At 37.1% G+C, this 16,416-nt stretch overlaps 1 protein-coding gene across 1 annotated transcript in view; it reads left to right on the forward strand.

Annotated features, from left to right (window-relative positions):
• COL21A1 (collagen type XXI alpha 1 chain) overlaps positions 1–16,416 on the forward strand; it is a 102,881-nt gene that overhangs the window by 22,577 nt on the left and 63,888 nt on the right. The window contains exons 2-8 of the mRNA XM_051614894.1: positions 1,451–1,570; positions 4,835–5,386; positions 9,012–9,180; positions 9,312–9,528; positions 10,740–10,913; positions 13,691–13,768; positions 16,100–16,108. Coding sequence (XP_051470854.1) covers positions 1,483–1,570; positions 4,835–5,386; positions 9,012–9,180; positions 9,312–9,528; positions 10,740–10,913; positions 13,691–13,768; positions 16,100–16,108 — 1,287 coding nt within the window. The 5' untranslated portion in view covers positions 1,451–1,482. The remainder of the gene's footprint in view (positions 1–1,450; positions 1,571–4,834; positions 5,387–9,011; positions 9,181–9,311; positions 9,529–10,739; positions 10,914–13,690; positions 13,769–16,099; positions 16,109–16,416) is intronic.

A 16,416-nucleotide genomic window follows, 5' to 3' on the forward strand; every position in this document is an offset into this window, starting at 1 on the left:
CGCCCATTACTTACACACTTAATTGCATAGTTTAAACAGATCCTTTTTCAAAGAGTTGGGACAAGAAACTGGCAATTAATCTATTTAAATGAGGTTAACACCCCAGTATTTGTGTAGTATCATTGGAACAGTGCATCTCATGTCCTATCCCATAGACCCCAAAGTGCTTCTGGTTTCTCACCCATTCTCATGGAAGGTAAGATGAATAACAGAGTTTACCCCCTTGACTAGTCTTGGAAAAGAAAATGGTTACTTATTTCTATTTACCTATTTCATTTCCTAAGAGGCACTTGCAGTGGGCAGGCTGAATTGTGTTTTGATGTATTGTTGGAGAATAGTGTTTTCCAGCACTACAGAAGTTTTAGAACATCTGCTAGTACCTTGTTACTGGTAATGTGGTGGACACCTTGTCTACCCTGGAGAGTTCAAAATTCAAGATTAGTGATATAAAGAGGACAAATACTCATAGCTTTCACCAACACCCAATATATTTGTTTTTAATTTTGTTGTGTAATAAATATTTTCATTTATATTTGACCTTTTAGGTGAGTGTGTAGATAATTTTGAGGTGGGCATAAGATCTATGACTAGAAGAAAAGATATGAAAAGGAAAGGAGTCTTGTCCTTATTCAAGGAAGGCATTTCAATTCTAGGAAATGGGCTGATAAAAGCAGCAAGAATGTAAGTGATAAACTGGTATATAACAGATGAAGACTAATATGACTGACAAAGCAAAAGCCTGTAGAGAGAAGAGGAATATTTAATCTTCTGACTCAATGTAAAATACTTAAATTAGTGACTGAAGGGCAGTGCAGTGAATTGGCCTTGAATTGCTACTGAAACATTTGTCCTGAATTTAGCTTTTTTTTTTTTTTTTTTTTTTTTTTTTAATGGTTTAGAGACTTCCCTGTAAATATGAGAAAATTGAAAAGCAGTAAGTTGGTTGGTCAGTTACTGAGCAGTGCAAAGACAGTGTTGTTCTGAAGGCAAGCCAAATAATTCAATGGGGAAAAAAGTTTCTGTTAAAATATGCAGGTTGAGTCTGAAGTAACATCTCCACACCAGTACCTGATACATAAACAGTTGCCATATTTTGGATCACTGACTGGATAATGGATGCGGAGTGGGGTAATGGTGGGACAGGTATGACTGGAATAGATAATATAACCTATTTATGTCTGTACCTAGCGGAAGTGTATGAATGTGCCCTAGTGAAAACTGAGCTTCCACAGAAAAGCTGGTGAGTGAGTGTTGTTGAGTTTAGAATCTCAATTTTGGGCTTTATGTGCCTGACAGGCACTGTTTGGGTCTGTGGTCCATTGCAGACTGGCCTTACATCTGGTCTTGCAGACTTGATTCAAAGTTGCTCCCTATTTACAGGTTTTAAAACAGAAGCTTGGTTGTGTTTTGTAATAACACTGTATTTTCTTTTTATTTCTTCCCCGTCTAGTTTGATCTCAAGACTTTGAAAATACAATACACATGGCACAGATTGTAACACTTTTTCAGATGCTATTGATTCTGCTACTTCATGATTACATCTCAGCTGAAGATGGGGAAAAAAGAGCAAGTAAGTCTTAAGTTTTATATTTCAGATAAGGGCAACTTTAAAGCATTCCTTGAATTTAGAATACAGCTTTTCATGTCCACGTGTAGGCTTCTGTTGATGGTGATTTTTTTTCCCAGTATTATTTTCATGGTGAAAATCCTATAATACATAAATAACTTAAATGTCTTATTTCTTCTTTAGGAAGGGAATATTTTTATTTTGTTTTGTGTTGGGGAAGTGCTTAAGGGGTCAGATAGAACTGTAAAGCTTCCGTCTTGATTTAAACTTGTGTCTTGGGTAAGAAGTGGCCAAGATGAGTTCTGCTTGAGCTTTGGCCCTTCTAATTTTCCCCCTGTATAGCTTCACTACATCTTGGTATTCCTCATAAGTTGCCAACCCTCTTTTCCAAAGGCCGTAAACTTTCCTTTTGTTCCTAAGGTCCAGCCAAACTTTGTCTTTCATAAAAGCTTCTTTGCTTTAGCTTTTTCTTTTCCATAAACCAGATTTAGAATATAAAACTTGGTTTGGTGGGGTGTGAGATGCTAATTTTGAAGATATGCAAGAATATCTGTCCCAGAGCTGGAGTTATCTCAGCTTCCTCTCACAGAATCTTTAGTTTCCTTATTTAGTTTCTCAAGTAGCATTAAGCTATTCAAAACATGACTTCTGAAGAAATGAAAATATAAATACAAATGAGGTAGGCAACCTAGTGGTGGAAGACACAGAATAGGCAGAGCTATTGAATGCCTTCTTTGCTTTGGTCTTCACTGCTAAAGCTGTCCCTCATGACTCCCAGATCCTGGAGGCAAGGGGAAACAACTGGAGAGAGGAAGACCTTCCCTCAATAGAGGAGGACGAGGTTAGAGACCACTTGGCCAAACTGGACCTCTGTAAGTCCATGGGCCCTGATGGGATGCACCTGCGAGTGGTGAGAGAGCTGGCAGATGTTATTGCTGGGCCACTCTCTGTCATCTTTGAAAGGTCATGGAGAACAGGAGAGATGCCTGAGGACTGGAGGAAGGCCAGTATCACTCCAGTGTTCAAAAAGGGCAAGAAGGAGGACCAGAGAACTGCAGGCTGGTTAGTCTCACCTCTGTCCCTGGGAAGGTGATGGTATGACTCGTTCTGGATGTCATCTCTAAACACATTGAAGAACAGGAAGTTATTTGCAGTGGTCAACATGGATTTACCAAGGGTAATTCATGCTTGACCAATCTGCCAGTCTTCTATGATGACATAACTGGTTGGCTGGATGAGGAGGGAGCAGCAGATGTCATCTACCTTGACTTCAGCAAGACTTTTGACAATGTGTCCCATAACATTAGGAAACTGGGGGAGTGTGGGCTAGATGAGTGGACAGTCAGGTGGATTGAGAGCTGGCTGTGTGACAGAACTCAGAGTTGTGATTAATGGAGCAGGATCAAGTTGGAGGCCTGTAACCAGTGGTGTCCCCCAGGGGACAATACTTGGCCTGGTCTTGTTCAACATATTAATCAAAGATAGGGGTGAGGGGACAAAGTCTATCCTCAGCAGGTTTGCTGATGATACCAAACTGGGAGGAGTGGCTGACACTCCAGAGGGCTATGCTTACCATCCAGCATGACCTGAACAGGCTGCAAAGCTGGTCAGAGAACCTAAGAGTTCAACAAGGGGAAGTGTAGGGTCCTGTGCCTGGGAAGGAACAACACCATGCATCAATGTAGGTTAGGGGTGGACCTGCTGGAAAGCAGTTCTGAGGAGAAGGATCTGGGAATCCAGATAGATAATAAATTATGCATGAGCCAGCAACGTGCCCTTGCCACCAAGGCCAATGGAATCCTGGGGTGTGGTCAGTAGGTCGAGGGAGGTCATTCTCCCCCTCTACTCTGCCCTGGTGAGGCCATATCTGGAGAACTGTGTCCAGTTCTGAGCTCCCCAGTTCAGGAGAGTCAGGGAACTTCTACAGAGTCCAGTGGAGGGCAACACTGCTCTCAATCCAGCAGCTTTCAGTATTTTATAATAAACTCCATAAAATTCCTTTTGGTCCCTAGAAAGACATATTTTTTTCAGTCTACATGCTCTAAGCTGGGCTTCTAAGCATGGCCCAATGATGTCCAAAGTCCTTTCCAACTGAAACTACAGAGGGATGCACTCTGTTCACCTCTTGCTCCTTCTCTCATTGTCTTTTCACCACCCCCTGCATTGTAAAAGCAATTCTCTACCAGACTGTTTTCACTTGCTTTCAAGGAAAGTGAAATTGTGACATCACCAGAAGTGTCCATAGGCGGATGTCAGGACAAATCAAAGCTCTCATTCCTATGGTGGAGCTTCAGCCTTTCACATAACAGAAAGCATAGTAACACATAGCAATCTCTATGACTCCATATGTCCTGGGATCAAAATAATCTCTGCTGGTTTGGGCCATCTCCTTGACACCTCATGCCAGTTATCTAAGCTCCTTTCACTGTTGATGGAAGGTGTTTCTCTCCTCTAAAGAGTTCTTCCCTCCGTCTGAGCATGTGCATATAAGATGGCTAGTACTGTCCTATGGAAATGCTTGTGTTGATGCAAGGCTTGTAGTTGGCGTTTAGTCTAAAAGCTCCATTTATAAGTGACTACAGCTAGGAGAGCTGAATCCATGCCTAAGTCATTGTGCAGTTATATTAGGTTTTTTGAATGTTTACATGGTTTATGTTCTGGAGGTTGAGCTTGTTCACTGGGCATTTTTATTTTACTAATTTTAGAATATGCTACCAGTAGCATTCAATTGAGACTCAGGATATTATAATAACTAGTTCTCTAAGTGCCATATAGCAGTGTCAGAAGTAAATTAATATTTATTTGTAAAAGGACTGGATATTACTGCTGAATTCTGGGGTATTCAGACTGTAGTCTTCCTCTACAATGTGCTTGGTTTGCTAACAAAAATGGGGTTTTATGTTTATAATCTCTGAGAACAAAGAGATGTGGAAAAAACCAAAATATATTCCTCTCTGCTGATTGCATGAAATGCAGTTGCCAACTAAGGAACTGAATTCCAGAATTTTTCTTAGTAGCTTCTAGTGATAATGTAAAAAACAGAAAATGGTATGGTTTTCAGATACCAAGTTGGATCTGTGTGGCTTTCAGAAACAATTTTGTTTTCTCTGATAAACTCAGCTGATTGGTTTTTAAATGAAATGTATTTTTCAATATAGATTCTAATAAAAACAGCCATTGGTATGGAAAATATTTCTCATTGAAGAAGAAAGTGGAAGAGTCTACTAAAATATTTATTTCATTTTTGTGTGGTTTTTTTTTTTTCAGGTTGCAGAACTGCTCCAGCTGATTTAGTTTTTATCTTAGACGGCTCTTACAGTGTTGGCCCAGAAAATTTTGAAATAATCAAAAGCTGGCTTGTCAATATTACAAGAAACTTTGACATAGGGCCAAAGTTTATTCAAGTTGGAGTTGTCCAGTACAGTGATTACCCTGTACTTGAAATTCCCCTTGGAACTCATGAATCCACTGAGAACCTCATCAGGGAAATGGAGTCCATACACTACTTGGGAGGAAATACAAGAACAGGAAGAGCCATTCAGTTTGCCTTTGACCATCTTTTTGCAAAATCTTCAAGATTTTTAACAAAAATAGCAGTTGTTCTCACTGATGGAAAGTCCCAAGATGAAGTCAAAGACATAGCAGCAGAAGCAAGGAAAAATAAAATCACTTTGTTTGCTATTGGTGTTGGCTCAGAAATTGAGGAGGATGAACTTAAAGCTATTGCCAACAAGCCGTCATCAACTTATGTATTTTATGTTGAAGATTATATTGCAATATCAAGAATTAAAGAAGTTATAAAGCAGAAACTCTGTGAGGGTAAGTAACAGATTATAACATATTTCAGGTTTGCAGAATGTAGTTCTGTACCCATTTCTTTATTTTACAAGCAGAATGCATGAGAAACGGCACCTGATACTAAGATCTTGTTTCATTTTGATTTTGTTTGCAGGTATCACTCCCAAACTGTTATTTTCTCAGTTAAACAAAGATAGATATATTTGGGAAAGATAAGTTGCTTTAACACCGTGTATAATTTCAGTATGTATCTTTTTGCACCCATCCTTTTTTTTTTTTCATTGATAAAGTTTAGGAACCTTGAAATAGCCGAGCAATTCTCATAGTCTCGTGAATATAGGGCTTACTTTATCCTTTCCCTGGGTGTGGCTCATACTTAGCCCTGATCTAGCATTTCTTTTTGACAGCTGAGAGGATAGCCTATCATTACAAACAGGAGTTCTTCCGCTAGCATGTGTTGAAAAACCCAGAAGAAAGACTTGGCAAAAGTGCCTGGAATTGTAACAAGCTGTTACGATCTTTTTTAGAAGGATTTTACAGAAGAATTAGCCAAGACCAAAATGACTTTTAGCTTTCATCTTAAAATGTCTTTTTAGCTTTAGAATGCTAGCAGCATGACTGCATTGAGTTTTCTCATAGCTTTGTAAAAAAAGGCTTCCTCACTGCTATCTTTTCCCAAAATGATAGCAAATTGCTTCTAAAATGTATCACTTGGACTATTATAAAGCAAATATTTATCAGCACAATTTTATACATGCTTTATTACTAAGAATTGATGCAAGTCATATTTCAATTCTACCATATTTCTGCACTTAGTAAGAATGAAAAATAGTTTACATTTGATCTCACTTAATTGAAAAAAATATGGTGATACTTATGCTGAGATTAGTAGTGTTTATTTCCTGATACAGATATGAAAATCATAATAATTCCTTGTGGCTGATGTAGTAAGGTTGTCAGTCCAAAAAGGAAATCAGCTAAGTGCAGCTAAATTCTTTAATAAAACATCACGCAGGGAGAAATTCCCCAAAATAAACACAATATTTCCTTTAAAAAGTTTAGAAGAAGTGACATTATATTCCATGAGGATGGATTTTTGGCTTTCAGAATTAAGTTAACTTATATCCTTTAAAATTTAGCTGTGGTATTTGATGCGACTCTTACAGAGTGATCTCTTAGTGTTGAGTACATATACAAAAGTCCACTTACTGTTTCTCTTTGAGTGACTCTTTGGTTCCAGTCTCTGAAATTGGGCTGTCCCTCGTGTCAGCACTGAGATGTCTCTGTCAAAGAGCAATCAGAGCCAACTGGCAGCTTTATTTCTAACCACAATGTCTTTAGCAGGTGAACTCCAAGTCTAGTAAACTGAAAATTTTATACCTGAGTGGTGGATTATTTTATTGATTTTGTTAAGATTCACTTTGGGAGAGGAAGTTCCATGAGGACAAAGGAGCAGTGCTTTGGCTATGATCAACCACATAAAACTGCCTGAAAATTTTTGCATTTCTTTTGATTGTCTTTGTTTTCTTGCCTAAAAAAATGCTGTCCTTTACACTTTGGTGTTTTTAACTTCCTTGTTAAATGAACATAGATAGAAGAGCATAGCAGCAGTAGTTCCTTTCTGGAAAAAGGAGGCTGAGGTTTGGTGGTTCCTGTAGCAAGTACTGCTGATGGGAACTACCTTGCTAGTGGAGGGCTCTCATGCCTTTTGGGAACTCTAGTGGTTGTTCTAAAGTAAGGCAAGGTGCAAAAACCTGCTGATCCTGATATCTAGAAAGTACCACATGGCTAAATATCGCCAGGTATTTAAGGAATATTTAATATTTATTCTGGAAGTTGAATGTTCCTGTAGTATTAACATTCTCTAGAAGTAATATAGAAAAGTTTGTGTGGCAGGAATGCATTTAAAAACCATACTCAGTGCAGACCTCAGAACTATGTCTGGAAGATGCTGGGAAAAGTTCCTTTGTGCTAGATAATAGCATTTAACATCAAAAAGCTATCTCATGCTTCAGGAAACAGACTCACAGACTCACAGAATTGTCAGAGTTGGAAGGGACCTCTAGAGATCATCTAGTCCCTGCTAAAGCAGGATCACCTAGAGCACATTACACAGGATTGCATCTGAAAACTATAGAAAAATGCTGTAAGGAAACAAGATTATAGTATAGGCTAGGTAGCCACCATAGACAGCTTGTGCAGACACTTAGCTGAATTTTCTTGCAGTTTATGTATCCTGCTTCCTCCACGAGAATGGGGCAGCTTCCAACTGCCCTTGGGTTGGCTAGAAAGAGAATCTGTGCAGCATTGCTTGTATTACAAAGAGAAGCCAGTCTAGACCTTTGAGCTGATAATTCCCTGGCACTGAAACGTGCATTTTCCAGCCCATGGCTGGTCCAGATGGAGATGAGAGAACTCTCCACCCATTCTTTGGAATGTATTCCTAACCTTTCTATGAACTGATGCTTTTCTGCAGAAAAAATGGGAAATGTATGATGAAAATATATGTATTGTAAATAATGTAGCATAATTTTAATAAAACAAGAACAATACAATGTTGGCTTTAGCATTAAATTTCACTCTGCTATCTCACTTTTTTTTTCTGAGAAAACTTAGGCCCACTGCCTGGTATTGTTTTTGTGTAAAGAGAATTAAACAGAGATAATATTTAGCTAACTTTAGTTTCCACAGAAAATCTGTCACACAGTATTTGTCCAGTGAGAATGGCTACATCAGGGTCCATTTCAAGAAAAAAAGATGAAAAAAAAGAAGTTGTAAATAAGTCTACCTTTGTCCATTTTTTGGTTTCATAGTTTCATAGGAGGGATGCGGGATGAATCCAGATCGTTAGTGCACTGTGGAAATTAACATCTATAATTTTGTCGCATTTTGAAATCATACCATTTTAGAAATGAAATAACTTTTTTTTTTGGTGATTCAGATAGTCCCTTTTAACTACAATTAGTGACAATTCAAAATAGTATGTGAACTCTCAGCACAAGAAAGATACAGACCTGTTGGAAAGGGTCCAGAGAAGGGCAACGAAACACCTCTGCTATGAAGACAGGCTGAGAGAGTTGAGGCTGTTCAGCCTGGAGAAGAGAAGGCTCTGGGGAGACCTTATGGCAGCCTCCTGGTACTTCAAGGGGCCGACAGGAAAGCTGGGAAGGGGCTTTTCATCAGAGAAGATAGTGATAGGACAAGGGGTAATGGTTTTAAACCAAGAGAGGGGAGATTTAGGTTAGATATTAGGAAGAAATTCTTCACTATAAGGGTAGCGAGGAAGTGGAATGGGTTGCCCAGGGAGGTTTTTAAGGCCAGGTTGGATAAGGTTTTGTACAACCTGATCTAGTCTTAGGATTCACTGCTCATAGCAGGGGGGTTGGAAGTTGATGATCTTTAAGGTCCCTTCCAACTTTAATGATTCTATGAACTTCATTGCAGTAAATTATGAAATCTCGGTATTCTTGCTTTATGTCTCTGAGGGTTTTGCATGTCACTTCTCTCAGGTTGTATTTAACTGACAGTTCTCAATTCTCTTTTATTTCTTGAAAGGCAGCTACAAGAAAATTAGGCAAGGTGGAAAGTTGCTTTTTGAAACTTCAGGGTAATATTTTGGACTATACTTGCGTTTATTACATTGCAGAATCTGTTTGTCCAACACGAATTCCAGTGGCAGCTCGAGATGAAAAAGGATTTGACATTCTTGTTGGATTAGGAGTGAAGAAAAAGGTTAAGAAAAGAATTCAGATACCAACCACTAATGCAAAAGCTTATGAAGTGACCTCACATGTTGATCTGTCGGAATTGACGAGGTATTCAAATTTACAAATGCACTTCTGAGTTTAGTAATATTTTTTTGTTTCCAAAAATGAGAGAGATTTATTTTAAGGTTTAGACTTGTCCAAATACTGTTTTTTTATCCCCCCCCTTCGCTCTTACTTAGGAATGTTTTTCCAGAAGGTCTGCCTCCATCCTATGTGTTTGTTTCCACACAAAGATTTAAAGTAAAAAAGACATGGGATTTGTGGAGAATTCTAAGTCTGGATAAGAGACCACAGATTGCAGTCACTATTAATGGAGAAGAGAAAACATTATCGTTCACTACAACAAGTTTAATAAATGGCACACAAGTTATTACTTTTGCTGTACCTCGAGTAAAGGTAAGGAGTGAGTCATCATCATGCTGGAATGCTCATTTATATTTAAGTGTTTCTGGCAGCTACAGTGATGAATCAGTCTTATTCCTGCAGTCTCAGGTATCCATGATCTTCACCATGAAAAGAAGACTTCTGCTTTTTTTTTCTTTTGTGTTTCTCCATGCTTCTATTGCTATCATGGAGAACAATAATTTTATGCCCTTTTTAGAGTTATGTTTTTAAGCACACTATAAATGTCACTATGCTTTTAGGAAAATGGAAATGTATGTATTCTGATCTGTTGTTTATTTTATCTTGCAACGGGAGCCCTTGTAAATAAATAAAAGCCCAATCTGCAACGGAAAATAAAAAACAAACAGAGGTGCTAAGGGTGTACACTGTTAAGTGATTTAAGCATAATTTCTGTTTATGTCTACAAAAGCTAACAAAGATACGTAACATACTGAAAAATGCATGTATCATTTTACTCTTATGTATGTCAATTTAGTGTGGGATAAATGTCTATTAAATTTAGCTAAAAGATAAGCATCTAGCCTAGGCTAAGTCAAGAGTTGGATTGTTTTTGAAATTAATGGGTAGGCTCAAGAAGAAGACATTCTTCCCAAGTTAAATTTAATTTCTAAGGTAGGTTAGATAAATACTTCTTTAAAGATATCTTTCATTTTCTATGACTTCTAGAATTAATCTCTTTAAATCTTACACTTTAGAAATCTGAGGTTTTGTGAGATGATGAATGTAACATTTGCTTTAATCCTTACGAAACTGTCATTCTTTCTGCCAATACTGTGTACTCTTTAAGATTTTTTTCATAAAATACTAAGTAGAAAGACTTCCAAGTACCAGTTTGTTTTCACCATAATTTAAGAGCTGAAGTGTTTGAGCTATTATACCACTGCTGAAAAAAGGCCTCTAGTTTCGTCTTTTTAACAAACACAGGTTTGAGCAGGTTCAAGATCATAGACTGAAAAAATCTGTGAGTTCTGAAATAATTCTGAGATAGGGATTAATTATTACCAGATATAATGTCCTCAATTTTAATAATACTTGGCAAACACTTTTTTACCTAAACAGTTTACAATTTTTATATGACAAAACTAGGAGCATTGGTCACCTTAAACATTAACAGTCATTTAAGTATTAAAATGTAGTTTTATTGTTCTTTAAATTGAAGACATTTTATTTTAAACAATTCTGTTTTCTTCCACTTTTCTTAGATATTGTTTGATGAAGGCTGGCATCAAATTCGTCTCCTAGTAACAGAAGATTTTGTAACTTTGTATATAGATGACCAAGAAATTGAAACAAAGCCGTTACATCCTGTTTTAGGTATTTACATCAGTGGCCTAACCCAAATAGGAAAGTATTCTGGAAAGGAGGAAACTGTACAGGTAAGTGTATGCTAAAACCACAGTAATTCAGAAATTCTACTGTAGTTTAGCATTGCATTGGCACTCTACTAATGTACACTAGGCTGAAATTCAATATTCAGAAATTTAGTAGTTAAGAGGGAACGTAAGTGGTCAGGAGGACTGAGCACAATTGATATATCCTGTATGGTGGTTGCTTAGCTGCTCTCACTGACTTCAAGGGACATTCATTTTTGCTGAAACACAAGTTTGATGCAATCTGATCACCTGAATTTGGGAGACAGTGTCTCAAAGCAGGGGGGTTTCCTCTGTATTTGACACTTGCATATAATTTCCTTCCAGCAGTGTATGGGTTATGCTGGTAAAAGAGGGAGAGAACAAAATTTTGATGAAGTTCCTTTGTCGTCGTTAGCTGTCATGAAAATACAAGGTGTATTAACTCTTTTTCTGTCATAATGCAAATATTTGGCTCTGAAACTGCCACTGTTTCATTCTGCTGTGATGGAAAAAAACCCTGGAAACCGTGTACTAAGGTTTTCTTCTCTTCTTACTAATGTTGAAGTCCTTTTGTCTTCAGCTCTTTGCAGACACCAAAAAGCAGGTTAAAACTTCATGCTGTAGAGAAAATGGCTGTGTAGACCAGTGCTGAAGACTATTATGTTTCTAGTGTTTCAGATGCTGACAAAATAGGTTGTTTCCTTATGTTTATAGCAATGTGGTAATGACATTACTAATTACACTGATAGTAATGGAAACAATACTAAGAAATACTGAATTACATAAGCAGACATTATTCTTAGTTATCTTGAAAGCTATGTTTTTTATGTACTCTAATTTCATGATCCTTACTGCTGCTATTAAAATATATTAATGTGTTTCTCTCTTCCTGTGTCTTTACTCAGTGTATTTATCAGTTCTATTATTATCATACTCTAAAAATATACATGGAGACTTGGATGATGCACCGTGTGTGTGACTCGGCATTTCTGGTGCTAACATTGTATACTAAAGTACCTCTTTGCGAAAACTACTGAATGTTTGTCACAGATGTCTGATAGGACTTCAGGCATTGAAATAAAACAGATTTCAGAATTTTAATCAATCACAGGGGCTCTGAGCAACCTGCTGTAGTGGAAGGTGTCCCTGCCCATGCAGAGGGGTTGGAACTACATGATCATTAAGGTCCCTTCCAACCCAATGCATTCTATGATTCTATCATGCATTTTTTCTGTCAGTGCAGGTTTATCTCATTTTTGTAGTTTTGTGCATTCTAGGATTAGAGGGTTGTTTATTTGTTGTTGTTGTGTCTTGTTTTTTCTGTGAAGTCATTGCAGAAATGGGACTTTTATAGATTCCCAGTAATACAGCCTCTGAGTTAAAGAATGTTAGCAGCAAGACTGGTTATCTAAACCAAAAACATTTTAGGAATGTTGAATTGTATTGGATCCTCTTCTGATAGTGGACTAGAATAAAAGTAGAAAATCTGCCTCAGGTTGCAATTTTATATTTCCAGATGATTTCTATAATGTAAAAGAGGTATTTCCCTTCACTTCTGTGACGCATTCTGCAGAGCATTAGCAGTCAAACTTTGCCAGGATATTGCTATTTCAACTATGATTATAGAGAAATATTTCAATTAATCTGCATGTCCTTGCCAATGGCAGGGGCTTTGGAGCTAGGTGGTCTCTAAGGTCCCTTCCAACTCAGACGTTTCTATGATTTTAGGAGTCTTTACTGTCTTTCAGTGAAAAAGTATTTTGAGGTCCTTTAAGAAAGAAATCAGTCAGAGTTGGATACAGTGTGTCTTACAAGAATCTTCTTCACAGAATCATTGGAGAATTTTCATTCTCCTGTGCTCTGATTCAGTTGTTTTCTAGTGATATGTTGCAATTGTTCTGGATTTACTTAGGGTCTTAATGGCTGAAGTGCTTACCAGTGTCATGATGATACATTTGTGTACATACTTAAGAATTGTGAATTGTGGGCATTTCAAATTTGAGAACAGATACTGCTAGGCGTGGTATTAACAGACTCCATTTTCTGTGCTTCCTTCCCCTGCCAGTCCAACTTCTGGTCTGTGATTTCAGATAAGCGTAGCAGGGCTTTTTTCTCTTTGCAGTCATGGCACCTTATGCTAGAAAAACTGACTTCATCTGTTTAATTTTTCTGAGTATAGCAGGATGGCACAAACTTCTGCTTACTTGGTGCCAGTGTTTTTATTGGCTGCTTTTTCTACATTTCATGTTTTACGTTATACAGCTAAACTCACAACCAAGTTATTTCAAGAGTCAGGGATGCCTTCTGATGCTTCAGCAAAACTTACTAATCTTACATCTAGTAGAGACAGGTCAGTGTAGAAACAAAATCCCAGAGCTGTTAAGGTAAAAATGAAAAGCTTGGTTTTGCTTGTGCTGTTGTAAGTTGTTTCCTAATAATGCTGGGAGCCAGTGTAATTAGTGCTCTGTGCTTGGATTTATTGCCAATGATTTCTACTATTTTAGAAAATGGAGTATTGGATTGATTATTTTTCTTTAAATAATTCTGTTACAGAATGTTTAATTGGTTGCACGTATTAATCGTTGTGAGTAGCCTGACTAAAACAGTTTTCATTTTTAATTGGTTTTTAACCATAATGCGCACACAGAGCTTCCAGTTTCCCTTGCTTTTTAATTTATTTATTTATTCACTTTTTTAAACTTGTGGATGATATAATTTAAGAGAAGTATAGTTTAAACTAAGTTAATGTCAGACTACCAACACGTTCTCTAAAATGGGTCTGTTTTTTGTTTGAATTATAGTTTGATATACAAAAACTACGAATCTACTGTGACCCAGAACAAAATAATCGAGAAACAGTCTGTGAAATCCCTGGATTTGTGAGTATGATGAACTTTTGAGGACCACTTGGTGTTTTTTTACAAATAACTGTTTAAAGCTAACTCAATATTATTCTTAGAATAAGTAAATGCTTGTTACCTGTCCACTGTCAAGTGATACAGAACTTGTCTGTTTTCAGCCTTATTTTTGCACAAATGCATTTTAAAATTTTTGTTCTTAGTTTAGATATTGATGATGGAAATTTGACAGCAGTATATAAGAATCTCAGAGTCTTAGGTTACAATTTAAGAGTTTAAGTATTGTAAATTAATAAAACTTCTAGGTTACAGCAGTGTAAAATACTTCAAATATTGATATTTAACTGTCTTATATACTTCTTCATACTTGTCAGGTCATTTATCTCTGTACATAATCAACAAACCTATATTTTCAAATAATCTTTTCCTATCAGAAGTATCTATGCTGATGTCTGTGTTTAAAATCCCATTAACTGAAATGTTACCTAGATTTCATGAAGTAAATGATGATCAAGATCAGGATTGATCAGGATCCTGTTCAGGATTTTATGAATCATGTACACAATTAGGAAGCTTATGGGGATCCTTTGACCCTCTCTTTGCCTTTTACTTAGAGTTAATTATGCACTGAAATGTAAAACACATGCAAACAGATTAGGAAACCATTCAGGACATACATACTGCTGGAGCCAGATTTTCAAAAGCATTCAGCTCCCCCCTCAAAGTATAAGCAAGAGATTGTTTTATACATACAGTTTCCTTGAAAATGTCCTCCTTTGATTTGTGACTAAAATAAACTGAGCTTAAGATAATCAGACATCAGTGTCTTGCTGTGTAAACCTATATTCTTCATGCTGTGTTTTGGTTTAGCATTAGGACCACTTTGCCAGTTTGACCATAGAACCCATGAAACTTCAACGTCCAGATACTTTATTCTTTGTCAGACTTGCACAGACCCCCACCTAGTCTGTTTTTCTTCTACTTTTTTGGGGTCAATATTTCTATTGCAGTCAGCATCCTTGTGTTAGGGCTTTTTCAAAACTTGCAGCTTTCTTTTAAGCAATGAGTAGGTGGCTGGATTATTAGCTGTTCTGAAATCTGACACTGTGTCAAGAACAAATGGGTTCAGGAACACTTCTGTAAAGTTAGCTTTAAATCCTGAGGTCTATTTAGTATTTGGCTATTCAGCTGCATCACATATCATTTTGGTTTTTACAAAATAGAAGTAGGATATGAAAAGTAAATAAATAAAAAAACCATTATGCATAAAGAAAGCAAACACTAAGAAGTCCATCGTATTTTGTGTTCTCTGAAATTTGGCAAGAAGCCCAAGAAAAATATTGCCTTTCTCCAGTTTACTTTCACTTGCTGTTGTAAATTATACTTGGACTTTACCCATGAAATTCTGGACTCCTTCAGAAAATAAAAATGTTGGATGATCTCCAAGGAGGTTTGTGGTTGTATTCTGTAGAGAGGGTTGTGTTGGAGCTCCTGAACTAAGCAGGGGCAGTGTGTACTACTTACAGCCTGATTTCATTCCCTTTCCTGGACATACCTAGCTGCATTGTAATTTTAAGCTCCCTCTATGATGCATGGAGAAAGATAACCTTCTGTAGAGGTTGCCTAAGATGAAAACTAAATACAAAGGAAGCTGTCTCTTTCCACAGACTGTGTATGAAGTCTGTGGTGACTATGTGCATTAGAAAACTGCTGTACATGGGGCAGCTAATGGTGGCTACTAAACCATTAAGATACCAACCAATTTCATGGTTGGTATGCTGAAATATTTGGGGATGGGTTGTTTGGTGGTGCTTCCGATGCTGGAAAACTCAATTCAGTTGATAGCAGACTCTAATGGAGTTCACACAGGACAATGAGAAGAAGCCAGCCTTGCTTCTGTACTGGTGGATGTTTTCCCAGATGCTGGATTCAGGCAGAGATCAGACATTTTAGAAATATTTTTATATATTCTCTGATGAGAGTGAGTAAGCTAAGGATTTTTTTAATGAGAAGTTACTCCTGTCAAAAAGTTGGGCCCTAATCTAAACATTTAGTCTGTAAATATTTATATGGTCCAGTATTAGTTCTAGTTTTGTCATTGCCTTTTAAAAATTGCTACTAGTAGCTCCTGTTGAAAGATCCTTAAATGCAATGAAATAAAAATTCATACATATTGATAGAAGCTGCACAAAAGCCTGAGGAAGTCTAAAATTTTGAATTATTGACAGTTACAGTTTACTTGACAGTTACTGCCCTAAATATATGATTTATTTTGGTAGTGTTTCTAAGTGAATGGATTTTACTTATTACAAATATTGCTATATGCTTAAACTGTGTTTCTTCTTGTTTCAGAATGGAGAGGTAGGCTCAATCCTAAACTGCTCAAACTCGCTTTAAGGTAGTATTTGACTTTATATAAACTTCTTCCTATTTAGTGAAGAGTGGACAGAAATTTGCTGATCTTAAAAGTGCTGGATTTCTATTAACTGAACTCTATTCAGTACACAAAAATGAGTTTTCTGATAAAACCCATGTTAATTAGAATAGATGGTCTGATGTTTTTCCCCTGATTCAATTTAATTGCTCTTATTTGCAGGGCTGGATGCTGTTGCAAAGTGAATGGGGATATACACAATCAGGTAGCTGTTACCTGTGTCATGCTCCCTGAA

The sequence above is a fragment of the Apus apus genome, chromosome 3 (assembly GCF_020740795.1).
Source record: "Apus apus isolate bApuApu2 chromosome 3, bApuApu2.pri.cur, whole genome shotgun sequence".
In the NCBI taxonomy this organism is placed as follows: domain Eukaryota; kingdom Metazoa; phylum Chordata; class Aves; order Apodiformes; family Apodidae; genus Apus; species Apus apus.